This window comes from Psittacula echo, assembly GCF_963264785.1.
Source record: "Psittacula echo genome assembly, contig: SCAFFOLD_115, whole genome shotgun sequence".
In the NCBI taxonomy this organism is placed as follows: domain Eukaryota; kingdom Metazoa; phylum Chordata; class Aves; order Psittaciformes; family Psittacidae; genus Psittacula; species Psittacula echo.
This window is the reverse complement of record NW_027664186.1, coordinates 1-27265: the sequence shown is the minus strand read 5'-3', so window position 1 is coordinate 27265 and position 27265 is coordinate 1. Positions and strand designations below refer to the sequence as shown.

General features: G+C 59.2%; 2 protein-coding genes across 2 annotated transcripts; both read right to left on the bottom strand.

Annotated features, from left to right (window-relative positions):
• Window positions 1–265: 265 nt before the first annotated feature.
• Window positions 266–8654, bottom strand: TMEM147 (transmembrane protein 147; the record flags this gene model as incomplete). The annotated part of the gene is made up of 7 exons (XM_080639946.1): window positions 8472–8654; window positions 6960–7029; window positions 6180–6245; window positions 4782–4918; window positions 2997–3081; window positions 1813–1934; window positions 266–386 (listed from the first exon to the last, which is right to left on the bottom strand). The coding sequence occupies exons 1-7, from the start codon at window positions 8546–8548 to the stop codon at window positions 266–268; spliced, it is 678 nt and encodes a 225-aa protein (XP_080496072.1). The 5' UTR covers window positions 8549–8654.
• LOC308232715 (lipolysis-stimulated lipoprotein receptor-like) lies at window positions 8558–22044 on the bottom strand (the record flags this gene model as incomplete). Its single annotated transcript, XM_080639944.1, is given in 11 exon segments — window positions 8558–8575; window positions 8657–8944; window positions 12207–12346; window positions 13133–13192; window positions 13314–13400; window positions 14493–14639; window positions 15129–15185; window positions 16982–17101; window positions 19854–20079; window positions 20082–20194; window positions 22011–22044. Coding segments are annotated over 11 exon segments (1290 nt in total).
• Between the last annotated feature and the right edge of the window lie 5221 nt (window positions 22045–27265).

Sequence of the window (27265 nt, the reverse complement as noted above, 5' to 3'; positions counted from 1 at the left end):
TGCCCCCCCACGCTATAGGTGCCCCCCATGCTATAGGTGCCCTCCCATCTCTATAGGTGCCCTCCCATCTCTATAGGTGCCCCCCCCCGCTATAGGTGCCCCCTCATCTCTATAGGTGCCCTCCCATCTCTATAGGTGCCCCCCCCCCCATAGGTGCCACCCCCCGCTATAGGTGCCCCCCCCCGCTATAGGTGCCCCGCACCCTGTAGGTGCCCCCCAGGTACCCCACAGGGACGCTGCCGCCTGCTCCAGCGGTGCCTTTACTTCAGGGGGGGGGCAGGAGGGGCGCCAGCAGCCGCAGCGCCCCCAGCCCCAGCGCCGCCGCCCCCAGCGCCCGCAGCCCCAGCGCCCCCCAGGGCCCCAGCCCCAGCGCCTGCCCCGCCCACCTGTGACGTCACACGGAGAAAGGGGCGGGGCGTCAGCAAGACACGCCCCGCCCAGCTCCATTCACCCCCATTCAACCCAGCCCCATTCACCCCCATTAGACCCAGCCCCATTCACCCCCATTCAACCCAGCCCCATTCACCCCCATTCAACCCAGCCCCATTCATCCCCATTGAACCCCCCATTCACCCCAGCCCCATTCATCCCCATTAGACCCAGCCCCATTCATCCCGATTCAACCCAGCCCCATTCACCCCCATTAGACCCAGCTCCATTCACCCCCATTCAACCCAGCCCCATTCACCCCCATTCAACCCAGCCCCATTCATCCCCATTAGACCCAGCCCCATTCATCCCGATTCAACCCAGCCCCATTCATCCCCATTAGACCCAGCTCCATTCATCCCCATTCAACCCAGCCCCATTCATCCCCATTAGACCCAGCCCCATTCACCCCCATTAGACCCAGCTCCATTCACCCCCATTCAACCCAGCCCCATTCACCCCCATTCAACCCAGCCCCATTCACCCCCATTCAACCCAGCCCCATTCATCCCCATTAGACCCACCCCCATTCATCCCCATTTAACCCAGCCCCATTCACCCCCATTAGACCCAGCTCCATTCACCCCCATTCAACCCAGCCCCATTCACCCCCATTCAACCCAGCCCCATTCACCCCCATTAGACCCAGCTCCATTCACCCCCATTCAACCCAGCCCCATTCATCCCCATTAGACCCAGCCCCATTCACCCCCATTCGACCCAGCCCCATTCACCCCCATTAGACCCAGCCCCATTCACCCCCATTCATCCCAGCCCCATTCATCCCCATTGAACCCCCCATTCACCCCAGCCCCATTCATCCCCATTAGACCCAGCCCCATTCACCCCCATTCAACCCAGCCCCATTCACCCCCATTCATCCCAGCCCCATTCACCCCCATTCGACCCAGCCCCATTCACCTCCATTCGACCCAGCCCCATTCACCCCCATTCGACCCAACCCCATTCAACCCCATTCGACCCAGCCCCATTCATCCCCATTGAACCCCCCATTCACTTCAGCCCCATTCATCCCTATTAGCCCCCCCCATTCACCCCCATTAGACCCCCCCACTCACCCCCATTAGACCCCCCCATTCATCCCCATTGGACTCCCCCATTCATCCCCCTTCTACCCAGCCCCATTCATCCTTATTAGAGCCCCATTCATTTCCACTGGACCCCCCCATTCATCCCCATTGGACTCCCCCATTCATCCCCATTGGACACCCCCATTCACCCCTCCCATTGGCCCCGCCCACCTTTAAGCCCCGCCCACCCCTTTCCCACACCCCGCTCCCCATGAATGGACTCCTCCCAGCACCCCTCGCCCCCCATTGGCCCGCTCCAAGCCCCGCCCCCTCCAGGCCCCGCCCCCTTTACCCGCTCAGGAAGCCCTCGTAGGCGGCCGCCACCAGGAGCCCCCCCAGGGGCACGCGCAGGCGCGGGGGCAGCTCCTGGCGCCCCGAGGCCCAGAGCAGGGCGGCCGCGGCCACGTGACGCGCCTGGGGGGGGGGGGGGGGGGGGGGAATGACACGTGACCCCCCATTGATACCGGTGACCCCCGCATTGACACGTGACCCCCCCCATTGATACCGGTGACCCCCCCACTGACATGTGACCCCCCACTCATCCCAATGCACCCCAGTTCCCCTCCCAGTCTATCCCAATCCCATCCCATTCCCAGCCCAGCCCAGCCCATCCCAGTCTATCCCAGTCCCTCCCAATCCCATCCCAGTCTATCCCAGCCCATCCCAATCCCATCCCAGCCCATCCCAATCCCATCCCACTCTATCCCAGCCCATCCCAATCCCATCCCAGTCCCTCCCAGCCCATCCCAGTCCCTCCCAATCCCATCCCAGCCCATCCCAGTCTATCCCAGCCCATCCCAATCCCATCCCACTCTATCCCAGCCCATCCCAATCCCATCCCAGCCCATCCCAATCCCATCCCAGTCTATCCCAGCCCATCCCAATCCCATCCCAGTCCCTCCCAGCCCATCCCAGTCCCTCCCAATCCCATCCCAGCCCATCCCAGTCTATCCCAGCCCATCCCAATCCCATCCCAGTCTATCCCAGCCCATCCCAATCCCATCCCACTCTATCCCAGTCCCTCCCAATCCCATCCCAGCCCATCCCAATCCCATCCCAGTCCCATCCCAATCCCATCCCACTCTATCCCAGCCCATCCCAATCCCATCCCACTCTATCCCAGTCCCTCCCAATCCCATCCCAGCCCATCCCAATCCCATCCCAGTCCCATCCCAATCCCATCCCACTCTATCCCAGCCCATCCCAATCCCATCCCACTCTATCCCAGTCCCTCCCAATCCCATCCCAGCCCATCCCAATCCCATCCCAGTCCCATCCCAATCCCATCCCACTCTATCCCAGTCCCTCCCAATCCCAGCCCAGCCCATCCCAATCCCATCCCAGCCCATCCCAATCCCATCCCACTCTATCCCAGCCCATCCCAATCCCATCCCAGCCCATCCCAATCCCATCCCAGTCCCTCCCAATCCCATCCCAGTCCCTCCCAATCCCATCCCAGTCCCTCCCAGTGCTCACCAGGCTGATGTTGGAGTCCAGCCCCATCTGCAGGTGCCTCCAGTCGAACTCCACCCCCCGCGCCCCGACCCACAGCGGGACGCACCTGGGCCCATAGGCAGCCATAGGGCACCCTATGGAGCCCATAGGGGCCCAGAGAGAGCTCTCCCCACCCCCCTTAAACCCAGCCCCGAACCCCCATAAATACCCTAGAGATGTGCCCAAACCCCCATAGGCCCCCACAGACCCCCTATACACCCAACACCCCCATAGCCCCCCTATAGAGCCGCCAAGACCCCCCCAAACCACCACACAGACACCACAGAGCCCCCCCCACACCCCCTATAGACCCCTACAACACCCTATAGAGCCCATAAAGCAACTGAAAACCCCCATAGCCCCCCCATAAACCCCCTATAGACCCCCATAGCCCCTATAGATCCCCCCATAGCCCCAATAGACCCCCCCATAGCCCCAATAGACCCCCCTATAACCCCCAATAGACCCTCCATAGAACCCTATAGACCCCAATAGACCGTATAGAACCCCTTATAGCCCCATAGACCCCCCATAGTCTCAATAGAACCCCCCACAGCCCCCAATAGACCTCCCCTATAGACCCCTCCATAGCCCCCTAGAGCCCCCAACAGATCCCCCCCATAGCCCCCAATAACCCGCTCCATAGCCTCAATAGACCCCCCCATAGCCCCTATAGAATCCCCCATAAACCCCAATAGCCCCTATGGAACCGCCTATAGACCCCAATAGCCCCTATAGAACCCCCAATAGCCCCCAGTAGCCCCTATAGAACCCCCTACAGACCCCAATAGGCCCTATAGAACCCCCTATAGACCCCCCATAGTCCCTATAGCCCCTATAGAACCCCCTATAGCCCCCCCCATAGCCCCTATAGAACCCCCCTATAGTCCCTATAGCCCCTATAGAACCCCCCATAGCCCCTATAGCCCCCCCATAGCCCCTATAGAACCCCCTATAGACCCCCCATAGTCCCTATAGCCCCTATAGCCCCCCCCATAGCCCCTATAGAACCGCCCTATAGTCCCTATAGCCCCTATAGAACCCTCCTATAGCCCCCCCATAGCCCCTAGAGAACCCCCTATAGACCCCCCATAGTCCCTATAGCCCCTATAGAACCCCCTATAGCCCCTATAGCCCCCCCATAGCCCCTATAGAACCCCCCTATAGAACCCCCCTATAGCCCCTATAGCCCCCCCCATAGCCCCTATAGAACCCCCCTATAGTCCCTATAGCCCCCCCATAGCCCCTATAGAACCCCCTATAGAACCCCCCTATAGCCCCTATAGCCCCCCCCATAGCCCCTATAGAACCCCCTATAGAACCCCCCTATAGTCCCTATAGCCCCCCCATAGCCCCTATAGAACCCCCTATAGAACCCCCCTATAGTCCCTATAGCCCCCCCATAGCCCCTATAGAACCCCCTGTAGAACCCCCCTATAGTCCCTATAGCCCCCCCCATAGCCCCTATAGAACCCCCTGTAGAACCCCCCTATAGTCCCTATAGCCCCCCCCATAGCCCCTATAGAACCCCCTATAGAACCCCTCTATAGTCCCTATAGCCCCCCCATAGCCCCTATAGAACCCCCCTATAGTCCCTATAGCCCCCCCCTAGCCCCTATAGAACCCCCTATAGAACCCCCCTATAGTCCCTATAGCCCCTATAGAACCCCCGTATAGCCCCTATAGCCCCCCCCCATAGCCCCTATAGAACCCCCTATAGAACCCCCCTATAGTCCCTATAGCCCCTATAGAACCCCCGATACTGACCGGGAGGTGAGGAGCTCAGCGCTGGCCCAGCCCAGGGCAGCCACGAGGATGCGAAGCTCCCCCCGGCCCCCCCCCCGGCCCAAAGCCAACTGCAGCCCCCCCAGGTCCAGCACGTCCACAGTGGCCCTAAGGAACTCCTATGGACAACGGCGGTATGGGGGCTATAGGGGGCAATGGGGCTATAGGGGACAACGGGGCTATAGGGGGCAATGGGGCTATAGGGGGCAACGGGGCTATAGGGGGCAACGGGGCTATAGGGGGCAATGGGGCTATAGGGGGCAACGGGGCTATAGGGGGCAACGGGGCTATAGGGGGCAATGGGGCTATAGGGGGCAACGGGGCTATAGGGGGCAATGGGGCTATAGGGGGCAACGGGGCTATAGGGGGCAATGGGGCTATAGGGGGCAACGGGGCTATAGGGGGCAACGGGGCTATAGGGGGCAACGGGGCCATAGGGGGCAATGGGGCCATAGGGGCAATGGGGGTAACGGAGGCTATAGAGGCTATAGGGGCAATGGAGGCTATAGGGGCAATGGAGGCTATAAGGGCAATGGAGGCTATAAGGGCAATGGGGCTATAGGAGCAATGGGGCTAATGGAGGCTATAGAGGCTATAGGGGGCAAAGGGGGCAATGGGGGGCAATGGGGGCTATAGAGGCTATAGGGGCAATGGGGGCTATAGGGGCAATGGGGTCAGTGGAGGCAATGGGGCTATAGGGGCAATGGGGGTAATGGAGGCTATAGAGGCTACAGGGGGCAATGGGGTCAGTGGAGGCAATGGGGCCTGTAGAGGCTATAGGGGGCAATGGAGGCTATAGGGGGCAATGGGGGTAATGGGGGCTATAGGGGGCAAAGTGGGCAATGGGGGCTGTAGAGGCTATAGGGGGCAATGGGGTCAGTGGAGGCAATGGGGGTAATGGAGGCTATAGAGGCTATAGGGGGCAAAGGGGGCAATGGGGGCTACAGAGGCTATAGGGGCAATGAAGGCAATGGGGGCTATAGGGGCAATGGGGTCAGTGGAGGCAATGGGGCTATAGGGGCAATGGGGGTAATGGGGGCTATAGGGGGCAATGGGGGTAATGGGGGCTATAGGGGGCAAAGTGGGCAATGGGGGGCTATAGAGGCTATAGGGGGCAATGGGGGGCTATAGAGGCTATAGGGGGCATTGGGGTCAGTAGAGGCAATGGGGGCTTAGGAGACTATAGGGGCTAATGGGAGTAATGGGGCCAATGGGGGCCAATGGGGGCTAGAGGGGCAATGGGGGGCTATAGAGGCTATAGGGGGCAATGGGGTCAGTAGAGGCAATGGGGGCTATAGAGACTATAGGGGTTAATGGGAGCAATGGGGGTAATGGGGGCTATAGGGGCAGTGGGGGCTATAGGGGGCCATAGGGACTCACCCCCACCAGGTCGAACCCCCCTGAGGGCCCCTCCCATGTGGGGAAGAACGTGGCCAGAAACAGCATCTGGGGGGGCAATGGGGGTCAGGGGGGGCCCAAAGCCCTATAGGGGACCTCAAAGCCCCCTATAGGGACCTCAGGCACCCCATAGGGGACCCCAAACCCCCCTAGAGGGACCTCAGGCACCCCATAGGGGACCCCAAACCCCCCTATAGGGACCTCAGGCACCCCATAGGGGACCCTAAACCCCCCTATAGGGACCTCAGGCACCCCATAGGGGACCCCAAACCCCCCTAGAGGGACCTCAGGCACCCCATAGGGGACCCCAAACTCCCCTAGAGGGACCTCAGGCACCCCATAGGGGACCCCAAACTCCCCTAGAGGGACCTCAGGCACCCCATAGGGGACCCCAAACCCCCCTATAGGGACCTCAAACACCCCATAGGGGACCTCAAACCCTCCTATAGGGACCTCAGGCACCCCATAGGGACCTCCAAACCCCTATAGGGAACCCAAAACCCCCCTATAGGGACCTCAACCCCCCCATAGGGGACTCCAACCCCCCCCCCAGGGACCCCCAAAACCCCCTATAGGGACCCAAATCCCCTATAGCAGAGCCCAATCCCCCCCCATTCCCTATAGGGGGACTCCAAAGCCCCTATAGAGGACCCCAAACCCCATAGGGGACCCCAACTTCCCCCCCTTAAATCCCTATAGGGGGACCCCAAAGCCCATAGGGTCTCCATAGGGTCTCCATAGGGTCCCCCCATAGGGTCCCACCTTTCCCAGCTGCACCAGGACATAGGTGGCTCCGGCCTGGACGCAGCGCCAGAAGGCGCTGTACTCGGACCTGCCCCAGTTCAGACCAGTTCAAGGCGGTTCAGCCCAGTTCAGCCCCCCAGTGCTCCCAGTAGATGCCAATCCCCTCCCAGTATAACCCATTATAACCCAGTATAGCCCATTATAGCCCAGAATAGCCCATTATAACCCATTATAAACCAGTATAACCCATTATAACCCAGTAGAGCCCATTATAAACCAGTATAACCCATTATAGCCCAGTATAGCCCATTATAAGCCATTATAAACCCGTATAACCCATTATAACCCAGTATAGCCCATTATAACCCAGTATAGCCCATTATAATCCCGTATAACCCATTATAACCCAGTATAGCCCATTACAGCCCAGTATAGCCCATTATAACCCATTATAAACCAGTATAACCCATTATAACCCAGTATAGCCCATTATAGCCCAGTATAGCCCATTATAACCCATTATAAACCAGTATAACCCATTATAACCCAGTATAGCCCATTATAAACCAGTATAACCCATTATAGCCCAGTATAGCCCATTATAACCCCGTATAGCCCATTATAACCCAGTATAGCCCATTATAAACCAGTATAACCCATTATAACCCAGTATAACCCATTATAACCCAGTATAACCCATTATAACCCAGTATAGCCCATTATAAACCAGTATAACCCATTATAACCCAGTATAGCCCATTATAAACCAGTATAACCCATTATAACCCAGTATAGCCCATTATAACCCCATATAACCCATTATAACCCAGTATAGCCCATTATAACCCAGTATAGCCCATTATAACCCAGTATAACCCATTATAACCCAGTATAACCCAGTATAACCCAGTATAGCCCATTATAACCCAGTATAACCCATTATAACCCAGTATAGCCCATTATAACCCAGTATAGACCATTATAACCCAGTATAACCCATTATGGCCCAGTATAGCCCACTATAACCCATTATAGCCCACTATAACCCAGTATAGCCCATTATAACCCAGTATAGCCCATTATAACCCAGTATAACCCATTGTAGCCCAGTATAGCCCATTATAACCCATTATAGCCCACTATAACCCATTATACCTCTTTATAACCCATTATAACCCCATCATAAGCCATTATATCCCAGTATAACCCAATATAACCCATTATGACCCAGTATACCCTATTATAACCCATTACATCCCATTATAACCCCAGTATAACCCATTATAACCCCAGTATAACCCATTATATCCCAGTATAACCCATTATAACCCGTTATAATCCAGTATACCCCATTATACCCCATTAAAACCCCATTTACCCCACTATACCCCAGTATAATCGCTTACAGTACATTATAACCCCGTTATACCCCAGTACATCCCAGTGTAACCCCAGCCTACCCCACTCTATCCCAGTATATCCCAGTCTACCCCAGCACACCGGGCCCGTCCCAGGCCCCACCCCACTCACAGGCCGCTGCACTTGTACGTGATGAAATAGGGGAAATAGGCGAGCGCGAAGCAGTTCCCGAAGTGAAACAGGGTCATGGCGGGGCCCTAGAGCGGGGGGGGACCCTATGGGGGGGACACCCTATAGAGGGACCCTATAGAAGGGGGGGGGGGGGACCCCAAAACCGGGCCCCGAGCGTCCGGTACCGCGAGGCCCGGCCGCCGCGGTGCACGCTGGGGAGGAGGCGCGGCGGTGGCACCCCCAAGACTACAAGTCCCGGCGTGCACTGCGGCGCAGCAGCCAATCAGGGCGGGAGAAAGCCTCCCGCCCGGACTACAAGTCCCGGCGTGCACTGCGGCGCGGCAGCCAATCAGCGAGGGGGAAGCGGCCGCTCGGACTACAAGTCCCGGCGTGCATTGCGGCGCGCGGCAGCCAATCAGAGCGAGGGCGGGCTCGGAGCCCGCCAAAGCGCCTGAGGGAGCGGCGCCGCCCCGCTGCGAGGAGACGCCGAAAGGGCGTAAAATGGCCCGAAATAGACGTAAGGACCCCCAAAACTGCCTCAGGGACCCCAAAAACGCATTAGGGACCCGTAAGAATGGCTGGGGGACCCCAAAAAACCCACTTAAAGACCCCAAAACCCCCTTAAAGACCCCAAAACCACTTTAAAGACCCCAAAACCCCTTTAAAGACCCCAAAAACCCCTTAAAGACCCCAAAACCCCCTTAAAGACCCCAAAACCCCTTTAAAGACCCCAAAACCCCCTTAAAGACCCCCAAAACCCCCTTAAAGACCCCAAAACCCCCTTAAAGACCCCAAAACCCCTTTAAAGACCCCCAAACCCCCTGAAAGACCCCAAAAACCCCTTTAAAGACACCAAAACCCCTTTAAAGACCCCAAAACCCCCTTAAAGACCCCAAAACCCCCTTAAAGACCTCAAAACCCCCTTAAAGACCCCAAAAACCCCCTTAAAGACCCCAAAAACCCCTTTAAAGACCCCAAAACCCCTTTAAAGACCCCAAAACCCCCTTAAAGACCCCAAAACCCCCCTTAAAGACCCCAAAACCCCCTTAAAGACCCCAAAACCCCTTTAAAGACCCCCAAACCCCCTGAAAGACCCCAAAACCCCCTTAAAGACCCCAAAACCCCTTTAAAGACCCCCAAACCCCCTGAAAGACCCCCAAACCCCCTTAAAGACCCCAAAACCCCCTTAAAGACCTCAAAACCCCTTTAAAGACCCCAAAACCCCCCTTAAAGACCCCAAAACCCCTTTAAAGACCCCCAAACCCCTTTAAAGACCCCCAAACCCCCTGAAAGACCCCCAAACCCCCTGAAAGACCCCAACCCCCCCAATTTCCAGCTGTTTTTTCTCTAAAAACCTTTATTTCCCCCAAACTTGGGGTTCACCCATAAAAAAAGACCCAAAAGGGCCCCAAATCCCCTCAAATGGCCCCAAAAGAGCCGGGGGGGGGGGGGGGGGGGGGGGGGGGGGGCAGAAGGCCAAGGTGTGGGGCTCACACCACCAGGCTCTCGCGGCTCAGGGCGTCCTGGGGGGGGGGGGAAAGGGGTTGGGGGGGGGCACAAAGAGGGGGGACCCCCCCCAATGCATCCCTATGGAACCCATAGAGCCCATAGGGACCCCGCAATGCACCCCAATAGCCCATAGGGACCCCCCATGCACCCCTATGGCACCCATAGAGCCCATAGGGACCCCCCAATGCACCCCAATAGCCCATAGGGACCCCGCAATGCACCCCTATGGCACCCATAGAGCCCATAGGGACCCCCCTATGGCATCCATATAGCCCATAGGGACCCCGCAATGCACCCAATAGCCCATAGGGACCCCCCATGCACCCCTATGGCACCCATAGAGCCCATAGGGACCCCCTATGGCATCCATATAGCCCATAGGGACCCCGCAATGCACCCCAATAGCCCATAGGGACCCCCCATGCACCCCTATGGCACCCATAGAGCCCATAGGGACCCCCTATGGCATCCATATAGCCCATAGGGACCCCCCAATGCACCCCAATAGCCCATAGGGACCCCCCCATGCACCCCTATGGCACCCATATAGCCCATAGGGATCCCCCAATGCACCCCTATGGCACCCATATAGCCCATAGGGACCCCCCCAATGCACCCCAATAGCCCATAGGGACCCCCCATGCACCCCTATGGCACCCATATAGCCCATAGGGACCCCGCAATGCACCCCAATAGCCCATGGGGACCCCCCATGCACCCCTATGGCACCCATGTAGCCCATAGGGACCCCCCAATGCACCCCAATAGCCCATAGGGACCCCCCTATGCACCCCTATGGCACCCATATAGCCCATAGGGACCCCGCAATGCACCCCAATAGCCCATAGGGACCCCCCATGCACCCCTATGGCACCCATATAGCCCATAGGGACCCCCCAATGCACCCCAATAGCCCATAGGGACCCCCCATGCACCCCTATGGCACCCATGTAGCCATAGGGACCCCCTATGGCATCCATATAGCCCTCCATAGAACCCCCCCAACCATCCCATAGGACCTCCATAGCCCCCCTTTGGACCCCCATAGGACCCAATAGCCCCCCCAAACCCCCCAATAGGACCCCTGGAGCCCCCCCAACCACCCCATAGGACCCCCATAGGATCCAATAGCCCCCTCAAACGCCCCCATAGGAACCCCATAGGACCCCCATAGCCCCCCCCAACCACCCCATAGGACCCAATAGCCCCCCCAACCACCCCATAGGACCCCCATAGCCCCCCCCAACCACCCCATAGGACCCAATAGCCCCCCCAACCACCCCATAGGACCCCCGGAGCCCCCCCCAACCACCCCATAGGATCCAATAGCCCCCCCAACCACCCCATAGGACCCCCATAGCCCCCCCCAACCACCCCATAGGACCCAATAGCCCCCCCAACCACCCCATAGGACCCCATAGCCCCCCCCAACCACCCCATAGGACCCAATAGCCCCCCCAACCACCCCATAGGACCCCCATAGCCCCCCCCAACCACCCCCATAGGACCCAATAGCCCCCCCAACCACCCCATAGGACCCCCGGAGCCCCCCCCAACCACCCCATAGGATCCAATAGCCCCCCCAACCACCCCATAGGACCCCCATAGCCCCCCCCAACCACCCCATAGGACCCAATAGCCCCCCCAACCACCCCATAGGACCCCCATAGCCCCCCCCAACCACCCCATAGGACCCAATAGCCCCCCCAACCACCCCATAGGACCCCCATAGCCCCCCATAGGACCCCTATAGCCCCCCCAACCACCCCATAGGACCCCCATAGCCCCCCCAACCACCCCATAGGACCCCTGGAGCCCCCCCCAACCACCCCATAGGACCCCCATAGCCCCCCCAAACACCCCATAGGACCCCCATAGCCCCCCATAGGACCCCTATAGCCCCCCCAAACCCCCCATAGGACCCCCATAGCCCCCCAACCACCCCATAGGACCCCTATAGCCCCCCCAACCACCCCATAGGACCCCTATAGGACCCAATAGCCCCCCCAACCACCCCATAGGACCCCCATAGCCCCCCATAGGACCCCTATAGCCCCCCCCAGCCCCATCCCCACCTTCCGGAGCCGCCGGGGGGGGGCTTCACGTGTCCTCGGGGAGGGGGGGGTCTCGGCCCCCCCCACGACATCATCACGTGACCGGGACCGGGGCCGGCACGTGGCGGGGGGGGGGGCTTCCTCCTCCTCCTCCTCCTCCTGCCCCCCCCACCCCAAGACCTCGGCCGAGCGCCAGCGCCCCCTGCTGGCCGGGGGGTGCGAGGGCAGCGGGGGGGGGCGGCCCCGCAGAGGGGGGGGGGGTCCAGCAATGGGGGGGCTCATGGAGGGAGCTGACGTCACTGGGGGGGGGCGCTACGGAGGGGGGGGGGGGCAAGAAGAGGGTTAATGCCCCCCCATGGGGGGGTATTTACCCCTTTGCCCCCCCCCTCCCCCCCCCATTGGCACGTACCTGCTTTCAATGGGGGGTAATGGCCGTGGGGCTCCAGGAGCTGATCTCACCCTCCAGGTACCGCAAGAGGGGCGGGGGGGGCGCGGGGGGGGCTATGGGGGCACCCCAGTGTTAAAGGGGGGGGGCACAAAGACACCCCCCACCATAAGGTATCATATACGTTGGGGGGGGACTCTATACACATATAGCCCCCTATAGACGTGTAGGGGACACCACACTGCCCCCTATAGATACATAGGAACACCCCACTACCCCCTATAGACACATAGGAACACCCCACTAACCCCTATAGACACATGGGGACACCCCACTAACCCCTATAGACACATGGGGACACCCCACTACCCCCTATAGACACATGGGGACACCCCACTAACCCCTATAGACACATAGGAACACCCCACTAACCCCTATAGACACATAGGGACACCCCCACTAACCCCTATAGACACATAGGAACACCCCACTACCCCCTATAGACACATAGGGACACCCCACTAACCCCTATAGACACATAGGAACACCCCACTAACCCCTATAGACACATGGGGACACCCCACTACCCCCCATAGACACACAGCAGTACCCAACTATATATATGTGTGTATATAGACCCACAAGCACAGCTACATAGGGTACACATAGGGGTACCTATACATACATATGGATCTATAGGTGTCATGACCTACCCGCCACAACACTGCCGTCGCTGTCCCGCAATAGGGGCACCCGGGAGCTGTGGCTGCTCGCTATAGGGGGGGGCACAAGAGGCACATAAAGGCGGGGGGGACACTATAGAGAACCCCCCCCCCCCCCATTGTCACCCTATAGGGGCGTCATGTCCCCCCCCTCCCTATAGGTGCCACTTACCCAGGCTGTGGAGGGCAATGGAGGGCTGGGGGGGGCCATAGGTGACGCTGACCCCCCCTGAGGTGGCTGCTTTCCCTGCCAGGTACACTGGGGGGGGGACAGCATTGATATAAGGGACAGCCCTATAGGGAACCCCATGGGCCCCTATAGATCCCATTACCCCCATTCCCCATTACCCCCATTGCCCCCATTGCCCCCCATTGCCCCCATTCCCCATTGCCCCCATTCCCCATTGCCCCCATTGCTCCCATTCACTCCCATTGCCCCCCATTGACCCCATTCCCCCATTGCCCCCATTGCCCCCCATTGCCCCCATTCCCCCCCATTGCCCCCATTCCCCCCCATTGCCCCATTCCCCCCATTGCCCCCCATTGCCCCCCATTGCCCCCATTCCCCCCCATTGCCCCCATTCCCCCCCATTGCCCCATTCCCCCCCATTGCCCCCCATTCCCCCCATTGTCCCCATTGTCCCCCATTGCCCCCATTGCCCCCCATTGCCCCCATTCCCCCCCATTGTCCCCATTGCACCCCATTGCTCCCATTCACTCCCATTACCCCCATACCCCCCATTGCCCCCCATTGCCCCCATTCCCCCCATTGCCCCCATTGCCCCCATTCCCCCCCATTGCCCCCATTCCCCCCATTCCCCCCATTGCCCCCATTGCCCCCATTCCCCCCCATTGCCCCCATTCCCCCCATTCCCCCCATTGCCCCCATTCCCCCCCATTCCCCCCATTCCCCCATTCCCCCCATTCCCCCCATTGCCCCCATTCCCCCCCATTCCCCCCATTCCCCCATTCCCCCCCATTCCCCCCATTCCCCCCCATTGCCCCCCATTCCCCCCATTGCCCCCATTCCCCATTGCCCCCATTCCCCCCATTGCCCCCATTCCCCCCCATTCCCCCCATTGCCCCCATTCCCCATTGCCCCCATTGCCCCCATTCCCCCCATTCCCCCCCATTCCCCCCATTGCCCCCATTCCCCCCATTGCCCCCATTCCCCCCCATTGCCCCCATTCCCCCCCATTGCCCCCATTCCCCCCCATTCCCCCCATTGCCCCCATTGCCCCCATTCCCCCCATTCCCCCCATTGCCCCCCATTCCCCCCATTCCCCCCATTGCCCCCATTCCCCCCCATTGCCCCCCCATTCCCCCCCCTAGCCCCTATAGGTTCCCATACAGGCCTCGGGGCAGCAGCAGCGCTGGGGGCAGCAGGGGCAGCGCAGGAGGCAGCAGCAGGTATGGGGGCAGCACTGGCACCAGCACAGCCCCAGCCCCAGTATCACCAGTGCGGCTCCCAGTAAGACCAGTACCACGAAGAGCCAGTCTGGGGGGGGGGGGGAATGGGTGAGGGGGGGGCCAGAACCCCCTATAGATCCATAGGGGGCAGGCCTAAAGCCCCTATAGATCCGTATGGGGGTGTTCCCCCCCCCTCTGCCCCATAGAGCCCAGAGGCAGCAGCAGGAACAGCAAGAGGCGGGCTGGGAGATGGACTGGGATGGACTGGGTTATACTGGGATGGCACTGGGCTATACTGGGATGGACTGGGCTATACTGGGATGGCACTGGGCTATACTGGGATGGACTGGGCTATACTGGGATGGCACTGGGCTATACTGGGATGGACTGGGCTATACTGGGATGGCACTGGGCTATACTGGGATGGACTGGGCTATACTGGGATGGCACTGGGCTATACTGGGATGGACTGGGCTATACTGGGATGGCACTGGGCTATACTGGGAGGCACTGGGAGGGTAATGGCAGGCCACTGGTCTATACTGGTCTATACTGGTCTATAGTGGGAGCTCTGTACCTGGCAGGGTCCCCAGCTGGATGCCCGGTAAGAGGTCGGTGCCCTCCGGCAGGGACCCTGTGGGGGGGGGACAGGGCCATGGGGCACCCATAGGGGTCAATGGGGCACCCATGGGGGGGGCACCCATAGGGGTCAATGGGGCACCCATGAGTGGGGGTCACCCATAGGGGTCAATGGGGCACCCATGAGTGGGGGTCACCCATAGGGGTCAATGGGGCACCCATGGGTGGGGGGCACCCATAGGGGTCAATGGGGCACCCATGGGGGGGGGCACCCATAGGGGTCTATGGGGCACCCATGGGGGGGGGCACCCATAGGGGTCTATGGGGCACTCATGGGTGGGGGCACCCATAGGGGTCTATGGGGCACCCATGGGTGGGGGTCACCCATAGGGGTCAATGGGGCACCCATGGGTGGGGGGCACCCATAGGGGTCAATGGGGCACCCATGAGTGGGGGTCACCCATAGGGGTCAATGGGGCACCCATGGGTGGGGGGCACCCATAGGGGTCAATGGGGCACCCATGGGGGGGGGCACCCATAGGGGTCTATGGGGCACCCATGGGGGGGGGCACCCATAGGGGTCTATGGGGCACTCATGGGTGGGGGCACCCATAGGGGTCAATGGGGCACCCATAGGGGTCAATGGGCACCCATGGGTGGGGGCACCCATAGGGGTCTATGGGGCACCCATAGGGGTCAATGGGGCACCCAGGGGTCTATGGGGCACCCATAGGGGTCAATGGGGCACCCATAGGGGTCTATGGGGCACCCCTAGGGCAGTTCCCATTGCACCCACCCAGGAAGCTGTGGTGCCTCCCAGTCCATCCCAATGCCCTCCCATTCACCTCCAGTCCATCCCAGTCCATCCCAGCCCATCCCAGTCCATCCCAGCCCATCCCAGTCCATCCCAGCCCATCCCAGCCCATCCCAGTCCATCCCAGCCCATCCCAGCCCATCCCAGTCCATCCCAGCCCATCCCAGTCCATCCCAGCCCATCCCAGTCCATCCCAGTCCCATCCCAGCCCATCCCAGTCCATCCCAGCCCATCCCAGTCCATCCCAGTCCATCCCAGCCCATCCCAGTCCATCCCAGTCCATCCCAGCCCATCCCAGTCCATCCCAGCCCATCCCAGTCCATCCCAGTCCATCCCAGTCCATCCCAGCCCATCCCAGTCCATCCCAGCCCATCCCAGTCCATCCCAGTCCATCCCAGCCCATCCCAGTCCATCCCAGTCCATCCCAGCCCATCCCAGTCCATCCCAGCCCATCCCAGTCCATCCCAGTCCATCCCAGTCCATCCCAGTCCATCCCAGCCCATCCCAGTCCATCCCAGCCCATCCCAGTCTATCCCAGTCCATCCCAGCCCATCCCAGTCCATCCCAGCCCATCCCAGTCTATCCCAGTCCATCCCAGTCCATCCCAGCCCATCCCAGTCTATCCCAGTCCATCCCAGTCCCTCCCAGTCCATCCCAGTCCATCCCAGCCCATCCCAGTCTATCCCAGTCCATCCCAGTCCATCCCAGTCCATCCCAGCCCATCCCAGTCTATCCCAGTCCATCCCAGTCCATCCCAGCCCATCCCAGTCCATCCCAGTCCATCCCAGTCCATCCCAGCCCATCCCAGTCCATCCCAGTCCATCCCAGTCCATCCCAGCCCATCCCAGTCTATCCCAGTCCATCCAGTCCCTCCCAGTCCATCCCAGTCCATCCCAGTCCATCCCAGTCCATCCCAGTCCATCCCAGCCCATCCCAGTCTATCCCAGTCCATCCCAGTCCATCCCAGTCCATCCCAGCCCATCCCAATCCCATCCCAGCCCATCCCAGTCCCTCCCAGTGCCCCCCCCCTTGCAGACCCAGCACCAGGAGCTCGGCCACGGCCTCGTTGTTGCCCTCCAGGTCCTGGGTGGAGGTCACGGTGCACACGTAGAGGCCGCTGTCGCCCCACGCCGCGGGGCCCAGGCTCAGCTCCGCCCCTGCCCGGACCCACAAGTGACCCACAGCGACCCACAGCGACCCACAGTGACCCACAAGTGACCCACAGTGACCCACAGTGACCCACAAGTGACCCACAGTGACCCACAAGTGACCCACAGTGACCCACAAGTGACCCACAGTGACCCACAGCGACCCACAAGTGACCCACAGTGACCCACAGCGACCCACAAGTGACCCACAGTGACCCACAGTGACCCACAAGTGACCCACAGTGACCCACAGTGACCCACAGTGACCCACAGTGACCCACAGTGACCCACAGCGACCCACAAGTGACCCACAGTGACCCACAGCGACCCACAGCGACCCACAAGTGACCCACAGTGACCCACAGTGACCCACAGTGACCCACAGCGACCCACAAGTGACCCACAGTGACCCACAGTGACCCACAGTGACCCACAGCGACCCACAGTGACCCACAGTGACCCACAGCGACCCACAGTGACCCACAGTGACCCACAAGTGACCCACAAGTGACCCACAGTGACCCACAGTGACCCACAAGTGACCCACAGTGACCCACAAGTGACCCACAAGTGACCCACAGTGACCCACAGTGACCCACAGTGACCCACAGCGACCCACAGTGACCCAAAAGTGACCCACAAGTGACCCACAGCGACCCACAGCGACCCACAGTGACCCACAGTGACCCACAAGTGACCCACAGCGACCCACAGCGACCCACAGCGACCCACAAGTGACCCACAGTGACCCACAGCGACCCACAGCGACCCACAGCGACCCACAGTGACCCACAGTGACCCACAAGTGACCCACAGCGACCCACAGTGACCCACAGCGACCCACAAGTGACCCACAGTGACCCACAGCGACCCACAGCGACCCACAAGTGACCCACAGTGACCCACAGTGACCCACAGTGACCCACAGCGACCCACAAGTGACCCACAAGTGACCCACAGTGACCCACAGTGACCCACAGCGACCCACAAGTGACCCACAGTGACCCCCAAGTGACCCACAGCGACCCACAGTGACCCACAGTGACCCACAGCGACCCACAGTGACCCACAGTGACCCACAAGTGACCCACAGCGACCCCCAAGTGACCCACAGTGACCCCCAAGTGACCCCCAAGTGACCCACAGTGACCCACAGCGACCCACAAGTGACCCACAGCGACCCACAGCGACCCACAGTGACCCACAGTGACCCACAAGTGACCCACAGCGACCCACAGCGACCCACAGCGACCCACAAGTGACCCACAGTGACCCACAGCGACCCACAGCGACCCACAGCGACCCACAGTGACCCACAGTGACCCACAAGTGACCCACAGCGACCCACAGTGACCCACAGCGACCCACAAGTGACCCACAGTGACCCACAGCGACCCACAGCGACCCACAAGTGACCCACAGTGACCCACAGTGACCCACAGTGACCCACAGCGACCCACAAGTGACCCACAAGTGACCCACAGTGACCCACAGTGACCCACAGCGACCCACAAGTGACCCACAGTGACCCCCAAGTGACCCACAGCGACCCACAGTGACCCACAGTGACCCACAGCGACCCACAGTGACCCACAGTGACCCACAAGTGACCCACAGCGACCCCCAAGTGACCCACAGTGACCCCCAAGTGACCCCCAAGTGACCCACAGTGACCCACAGCGACCCACAAGTGACCCACAGCGACCCACAGTGGCCCACAGTGGCCCACAGTGACCCACAGCGACCCACAGCGACCCACAGCGACCCACAGTGACCCACAGCGACCCACAGCGACCCACAGCGACCCACAGTGACCCACAGCGACCCACAGTGACCCACAGCGACCCACAAGTGACCCCCAGTGACCTACAGGTGATACCCAGACCCCCAAGTGCCCCCCATCAACCCCTTGTGCCCCCCAAGTGCCCCCCCAGCCCCCAAGCACCCTCCTTCTGCCCCCCAAGTGCCCCCGTTCTGCCCCCCTCCGCCCCCATCAACCTCCTCTGCCCCCCAAGCCCCCCCGCCTCCCTCCTGCCCCACAAGTGCCCCCCCTACCCCCCAATTCCCCCCTTGTGCCCCCCCTCTGCCCCCCAAGTGCCCCCCCTCTGCCCCCCAATTCCCCCCAAGTGCCCCCCAAGTGCCCCCCCTCTGCCCCCCAAGTCCCCCCCCCTGCCCCCCAAGTGCCGCCCCTCTGCCCCCCAAGTGCCCCCCCTCTGCCCCCCAAGTGCCCCCCTCTCTTCCCCCCAAGTGCCCCCCCTCTGCCCCACAAGTGCCCCCCCTCTGCCCCACAAGTGCCGCCCCTCTGCCCCCCAAGTGCCCCCCTCTGCCCCCCAAGTGCCCCCCCTCTGCCCCGCAAGTGCCCCCCCTCTGCCCCCCAAGTGCCGCCCCTCTCTGCCCCCCAAGTGCCCCTCTCTGCCCCCCAAGTGCCCCCCTCTGCCCCCCAAGTGCCGCCCCTCTCTGCCCCCCAAGTGCCCCCCTCTGCCCCACAAGTGCCCCCTCTCTGCCCCCCAAGTGCCCCCCCTCTGCCCCCCAAGTGCCCCCCCGCCCCCCAAGTGCCCCCTCTGCCCCGCAAGTGCCGCCCCTCTCTGCCCCCCAAGTACCCCCCCCGCCCCCCAAGTGCCCCCCCTCTGCCCCCCAAGTGCCCCCCCCGCCCCCCAAGTGCCCCCCTCTGCCCCCCAAGTCCCCCCCTTCTGCCCCCCAAGTGCCCCCCTCTCTTCCCCCCAAGTGCCCCCCCTCTGCCCTCCAAGTGCCCCCCCCTCACCTCCCTCAATGGTGACCCCTCGGCTCCTGTAGAAGTCGCCCACGGTGACGGCCCCCCCCTGCTTGGTGGCCACGATGCGGGCGAGGCGGGCGCCGTCGGGGCAGGAGCCGGGCGCGCTCCCGACGCCGCTTCCCGCGCCGCTCGCCCCCCCCCCCGAGGCCGCCATGGACTCGCCCTGGGCCGCGCCCGCGCACGGGGCCAGGAACTTCCACGTCACGATCGGGGGGGGTCCGGGGCCGACGTCTCGAAGCGGCAGCGCAGGAGCACGCGCTGGAAGAGCAGCGCCACCGTGCGGGGCTCCGCGACCCACACCCGCAGCGCCGCCGCCGGCCACGGGCAGCCTGCGCACGGACCGGGGCGGGGAGCCCCAGGGACCCGTTGAGAGCCACGGGGACCCACAGGGACCCGTTGAGAGCCACAGGGACCCACAGGGACCCATTGAGAGCCATAGGGACCCACAGGGACCCATTGAGAGCCATAGGGACCCACAGGGACCCGTTGAGAGCCACGGGGACCCACAGGGACCCCTTGAGAGCCACAGGGACCCATTGAGAGCCACAGGGAGCCATTGAGAGCCACGGGGACCCACAGGGACCCGTTGAGAGCCACAGGGAGCCATTGAGAGCCGTAGGGAGCCATTGAGAGCCACAGGGACCCATAGGGACCCATTGAGAGCCATAGGGACCCATTGAGAGCCGTAGGGACCCACAGGGACCCATTGAGAGCCATAGGGACCCACAGGGACCCATTGAGAGCCATAGGGACCCACAGGGACCCATTGAGAGCCACAGGGACCCATTGAGAGCCGTAGGGACCCACAGGGACCCATTGAGAGCCACAGGGAGCCACTGAGAGCCACAGGGACCCGTTGAGAGCCACAGGGACCCATTGAGAGCCATTGAGAGCCACAGGGACCCGTTGAGAGCCATTGAGAGCCACAGGGAGCCATTGAGAGCCATTGAGAGCCACAGGGAGCCATTGAGAGCCATAGAGGGCACACAGGGACCCATAGAGAGCACACAGGGAACCATTGATACCCATTGGTACCCATTGACACCCATTGACACCCATTGATACCCATTGATACCCATTGATACCCATTGACACCCATCGACCCCCATTGACCCCCATTGACCCCCATTGACCCCCATTGACACCCATTGACACCCATTGGCACCCGTTGATACCCACTGACACTCATTGACACCCATTGACACCCATTGAGACCCATTGACCCCCATTGACACCCACTGATACCCATTGACACCCACTGATACCCATTGACACCCATTGGTACTCATTGACACCCATTGATACCCATTGATACCCATTGACACCATTGATACCCATTGATACCCATTGATACCCACTGACACCCATTGACCCCCATTGATACCCACTGACACCATTGATACCCATTGATACCCATTGACAGCCATTGACCCCCATTGACACCCATTGAGACCCATTGATACCCATTGACACCCATTGACACCCACTGACACCCACTGATACCCATTGACACCCATTGACACCCATTGGTACCCATTGACACCCATTGATACCCACTGATACCCATTGGCACCCATTGACACCCATTGGTACCCATTGACACCCATTGATACCCACTGATACCCATTGGCACCCATTGATACTCATTGGCACCCAATGATGCCCTATTAGCACCCTATTGGCACCCCATAGCACCCATTAGCACCTTTAATGACCCCCTTAATTATCCCCAGACCCCTTCATTACCCCCCAATTACCCCATTAATCACCCCTCATCCCCTTAATTACCCCCAGACCCCATTAATTACCCCTGTGCCCCTATTTACCCCCTCATTTACCCCCAGATCCCTTAATTACCCCCCTAATCACCCCATCTCCTCATTTACCCCAGATACCTTAATTACTCCCTTAATTACCCCCATAGCACTTAATTACCCCATTAATTACCCCCGTATTCCTCTATTTACCCCCTCATTTACCCCCCCAGACCCCTTAATTACCCCCATCCCCTTAATTACCCCTTAATTACCCCCATAGCCCTTAATTACCCCCTTAATTACCCCCTATCCCCTTAATTGCCCCCTTAATTACCCCCATAGCCCTTAATTACCCCCCTCACCCCCCCCCCCATTGCCCGGGACCCACCGAGCAGCAGCAGCGCAGCCAGGACGGCGGCCATGTTGGCCAGGTGTGGGCGGGGTCAGGTGAGCGCAGGCCACGCCCCCTTCCTGCTCCAGGCCACGCCCCCCCCGCGCCCCGCCCTGCCCTTACCTGGGCGAGACCATTGGCGGCGGAGGGGGGATATGGGGGGATCCATTGGGGCTATGGGGCTCCATAGGGGGCTAAGGGGCACCCATAGGGGTCTATGGGGCTCCATAGGCTCCGCAGCGCCCCCCCAGCCCAGCCCCATCCGTTCCCATGCAGGGAGGGGGTCCCAAAGGGGGTCCCTGAGGTCCGGATGGGACCCAATGGCTCCGCCCCCCCCTTAACCCCTCCCTTTGGTACCTCCCATTGACCCCCCCTTGACCCCAACCTTGGCCCCTGTCCAGCAGCTGGGCTTCTGCAGGCACAATGGTGTTAATGGGGTATAATGGGGTTATAATGGGGTTATAATGGGGTATAATGGGGTATAATGGGGTTATAATGGGGTATAATGGGGTATAATGGGATATAATGGGGTTATAATGGGGTATAATGGGGTATAATGGGGTTATAATGGGGTTATAATGGGGTATAATGGGGTATAATGGGGTATAATGGGGTTATAATGGGGTATAATGGGGTATAATGGGGTATAATGGGTTATAATGGGATATAATGGGGTTATAATGGGGTATAATGGGGTATAATGGGGTATAATGGGGTTATAATGGGGTATAATGGGGTTATAATGGGGTTATAATGGGGTATAATGGGGTATAACGGGGTATAATGGGGTTATAATGGGGTTATAATGGGGTATAATGGGGTTATAATGGGGTTATAATGGGGTATAATGGGGTATAATGGGGTATAATGGGGTTATAATGGGGTATAATGGGGTATAATGGGGTATAATGGGGTTATAATGGGGTATAATGGGATATAATGGGGTTATAATGGGGTTATAATGGGGTATAATGGGGTTATAATGGGGTTATAATGGGGTATAATGGGGTTATAATGGGGTATAATGGGGTATAATGGGGTTATAATGGGGTTATAATGGGGTATAATGGGGTATAATGGGGTTATAATGGGGTTATAATGGGGTATAATGGGGTTATAATGGGGTTATAATGGGGTATAATGGGGTTATAATGGGGTATAATGGGGTATAATGGGGTATAATGGGTTATAATGGGATATAATGGGGTTATAATGGGGTATAACGGGGTATAATGGGGTTATAATGGGGTTATAATGGGGTTATAATGGGGTATAATGGGGTTATAATGGGGTTATAATGGGGTATAATGGGGTATAATGGGGTTATAATGGGGTAAATGGGGTTATAATTGGGGTTATAATGGGGTTATAACAGGGTATAATGGGGTTGCAATGGGGTTATAATGAGGTTATAATGGGGTAAATGGGGTTATGACAGGGTATAATGGGGTTATAACGGGGTATAATGGGGTATAATGGGGTTATAATGGGGTTATAATGGGGTTATAATGGGGTAAATGGGGTTATAACGGGGTATAATGGGGTTGTAATGGGGTAAATGGGGTTATAACGGGGTATAATGGGGTATAATGGGGTAAATGGGGTTATAAAGGGGTATAATGGGGTTATAATGGGGTTATAATGGGTTATAATGGGGTATAATGAGGTTATAATGGGGTAAATGGGGTTATAATTGGGGTTATAATGGGGTTATAACAGGGTATAATGGGGTTATAATGGGGTATAATGGGTTTGCAATGGGGTTATAATGAGGTTATAATGGGGTAAATGGCGTTATAACGGGGTATAATGGGGTATAATGGGGTAAATGGGGTTATAAAGGGGTATAATGGGGTTATAATGGGGTTATAATGGGGTATAATGGGGTTATAATGGGGTTATAATGGGGTATAATGGGGTTATAATGGGGTTATAATGGGGTTATAATGGGGTATAATGGGGTATAATGGGGTTATAATGGGGTATAATGGGGTATAATGGGGAATAATGGGGTATAATGAGATATAATGGGGTTATAATGGGGTATAATGGGGTATAATGGGGTTATAATGGGGTTATAATGGGGTATAATGGGGTTATAATGGGGTTATAATGGGGTATAATGGGGTATAATGGGGTATAATGGGGTTATAATGTGGTATAATGGGGTATAATGGGGTATAATGGGGTATAATGGGGTATAATGGGGTTATAATGGGGTATAATGGGGTTATAATGGGGTTATAATGGGGTTATAATGGGGTAAATGGGGTTATAACGGGGTATAATGGGGTTGTAATGGGGTAAATGGCGTTATAACGGGGTATAATGGGGTATAATGGGGTAAATGGGGTTATAAAGGGGTATAATAGGGTTATAATGGGTTATAATGGGGTATAATGGGGTTATAATGGGGTAAATGGGGTTATAATTGGGGTTATAATGGGGTTATAACAGGGTATAATGGGGTTATAATGGGGTATAATGGGTTTGCAGTGGGGTTATAATGAGGTTATAATGGGGTAAATGGGGTTATGACAGGGTATAATGGGGTCATAATGGGTAAATGGGGTTATAACAGGGTATAATGGGGTCATAATGGGGTATAATGGGGTTATAATGGGGTAAATGGGGTTATAACAGGGTATAATGGGGTTGCAATGGGGTTATAACGGCTTGGACCCCCAACCCAGCGCCTATAGACCTCAAACCGCCCCTCTGGGCCCCCCTAGGCCCCTTCCCCCCCCCCAAAGAGACGATTTTGGGTCCAAAGCAGCCACTTTCGGTGTTCCCGGGGCTCTGGAGGACCGGGGGGGGGGGGCGGCGTCGCTCTGCTCCCTCCTCTCTATGACCCGCGGCGCCGCTCGCTCCCGCCTATGCTCGCTGGCCCCGCGCCGCTGACGTCATCACGCCGCTGCGTGGCGCCGCTCTGCGCCGGCGTCTCGCTGCTCCGGGCCCGCCACTCCGCCACGGCCGGCGGGTAAAGGGGGGGGGGGGGCCTGCCCCATAAGCGCCCCATAAGCGCCCCATAAGCGCCCCATAAGCGCCCTATAGCGGCCCTATAGGGGCCTATGGGGCGGGGGGAGGCCCCGGTGTGAGGCGGGGCGGGGGATGCAGCATCATGGGGGGGGAGGGGAAGGCCTTTGGGGGGGTCTCTATGGGGGCTCTATGGGGCTGGGGGGTCTCTATGGGTCTCTACGGGTCTCTATGGTCTCTATGGGTCTCTATGGGTCTCTATGGGTCTCTATGGTCTCTATGGGGTCCCTATGGGTCTCTATGGGGTCCCTATGGGTCTCTATGGGGTCTCTATGGGTCTCTATGGGTCTCTATGGGTCTCTATGGGGTCTCTATGGGTCCCTATGGGTCTCTATGGGGTCTCTATGGGTCCCTATGGGGTCCTTATGGGGTCTCTATGGGGTCCCTATGGGTCTCTGTGGGGTCTCTGTGGGGTCTCTATGGGGTCTCTATGGGGTCTCTATGGGTCTCTATGGGGTCTCTATGGGTCCCTATGGGTCTCTACGGGGTCTCTATGGGTCTCTATGGGGTCCCTATGGGTCTCTATGAGGTCTCTATGGGGTCTCTACGGGTCTCTATGGGTCTCTATGGGGTCTCTATGGGGTCCCTATGGGTCTCTATGGGTCTCTATGGGGTCCCTATGGGTCTCTGTGGGGTCCCTATGGGTCCCTATGGGTCCCTATGGGGTCTCTATGGGTCTCTATGGGTCCCTATGGGGTCCCTATGGGGTCCCTATGGGGTCCCTATGGGGTCTCTATGGGTCCCTATGGGGTCCCTATGGGTCCCTATGGGTCCCTATGGGTCTCTATGGGGTCCCTATGGGGTCCCTATGGGTCCCTATGGGTCTCTATGGGGTCTCTATGGGGTCCCTATGGGTCCCTATGGGGTCTCTATGGGTCTCTATGGGTCCCTATGGGGTCCCTATGGGGTCTCTATGGGTCCCTATGGGGTCTCTATGTGTCTCTATGGGTCTCTATGGGGTCCCTATGGGGTCTCTATGGGTCTCTATGGGTCCCTATGGGGTCTCTATGGGTCTCTATGGGTCTCTATGGGGTCTCTATGGGTCCCTATGGGTCTAACCCCTGCCTCCCCATTGCCCTCTCCAGGATGCGGCCCCCACGGCCCCTGTGGCCCCTATGGGCCCTATGGGCGCTGTGGGTGCCCGCCGTGGGGGGGGGCCCATGTGTGGGGCAGCGCCTGGAGCTGTGGGGCCCGGGGGGGGTCGTCACCGACGGCCCCGGCAACTACTCCGTGAGCGGGAGCTGCCAATGGCTGCTGCACGGTGAGCGCCTATGGGGCCTATGGGGCCTATGGGGCCTATGGGGGCCTATGGGGCCTATGGGGCCTATGGGGCCTATGGGGGCCTATGGGGCCTATGGGGCCTATGGGGGCCTATGGGGCCTATGGGGCCTATGGGGGCCTATGGGGGCCTATGGGTCCTATGGGGGCCTATGGGTCCTATGGGGGCCTATGGGGCCTATGGGGCCTATGGGGGCCTATGGGGCCTATGGGGCCTATGGGGCCTATGGGGGCCTATGGGGCCTATGGGGGCCTATGGGGGCCTATGGGGCCTATGGGGCCTATGGGGCCTATGGGGGCCTATGGGGAGCCTATAGAGAGCATATAGATGCCCCATAGTCCCTAAGCCCATATACGCCTTATAGCCCCTATAAGCCCCCATAGCCCCTATACCCTCATTCCCCCTTGTAACCCCCTATAGCTCCCATTACCCCCTATAGCCCCATAGCCCCCATAGCCTCTATACCTCCATTACACCCTATAGCCCCATAGCCCCCATAGCCTCTTTAGCTCCATTACACCCTATAGCCCCATAGCCCCCATAGCCTCTATAGCTCCATTACACCCTATAGCCCCATAGCCCCCATAGCCTCTATAGCTCCATTACACCCTATAGCCCCCATAGCCTCTATAGCTCCATTACCCCCTATAGCCCCATAGCCCCCCTAGCCTCTATAGCTCCATTACCCCCTATAGCCCCATAGCCCCCATAGCCTCTATACCTCCATTACACCCTATAGCCCCATAGCCCCCATAGCCTCTATAGCTCCATTACCCCCTATAGCCCCATAGCCCCCCTAGCCTCTTTAGCTCCCATTACCCCCTATAGCCCCATAGCCCCCCTAGCCTCTATAGCTCCATTACCCCCTATAGCCCCATAGCCCCCCTAGCCTCTATACCTCCATTACACCCTATAGCCCCATAGCCCCCATAGCCTC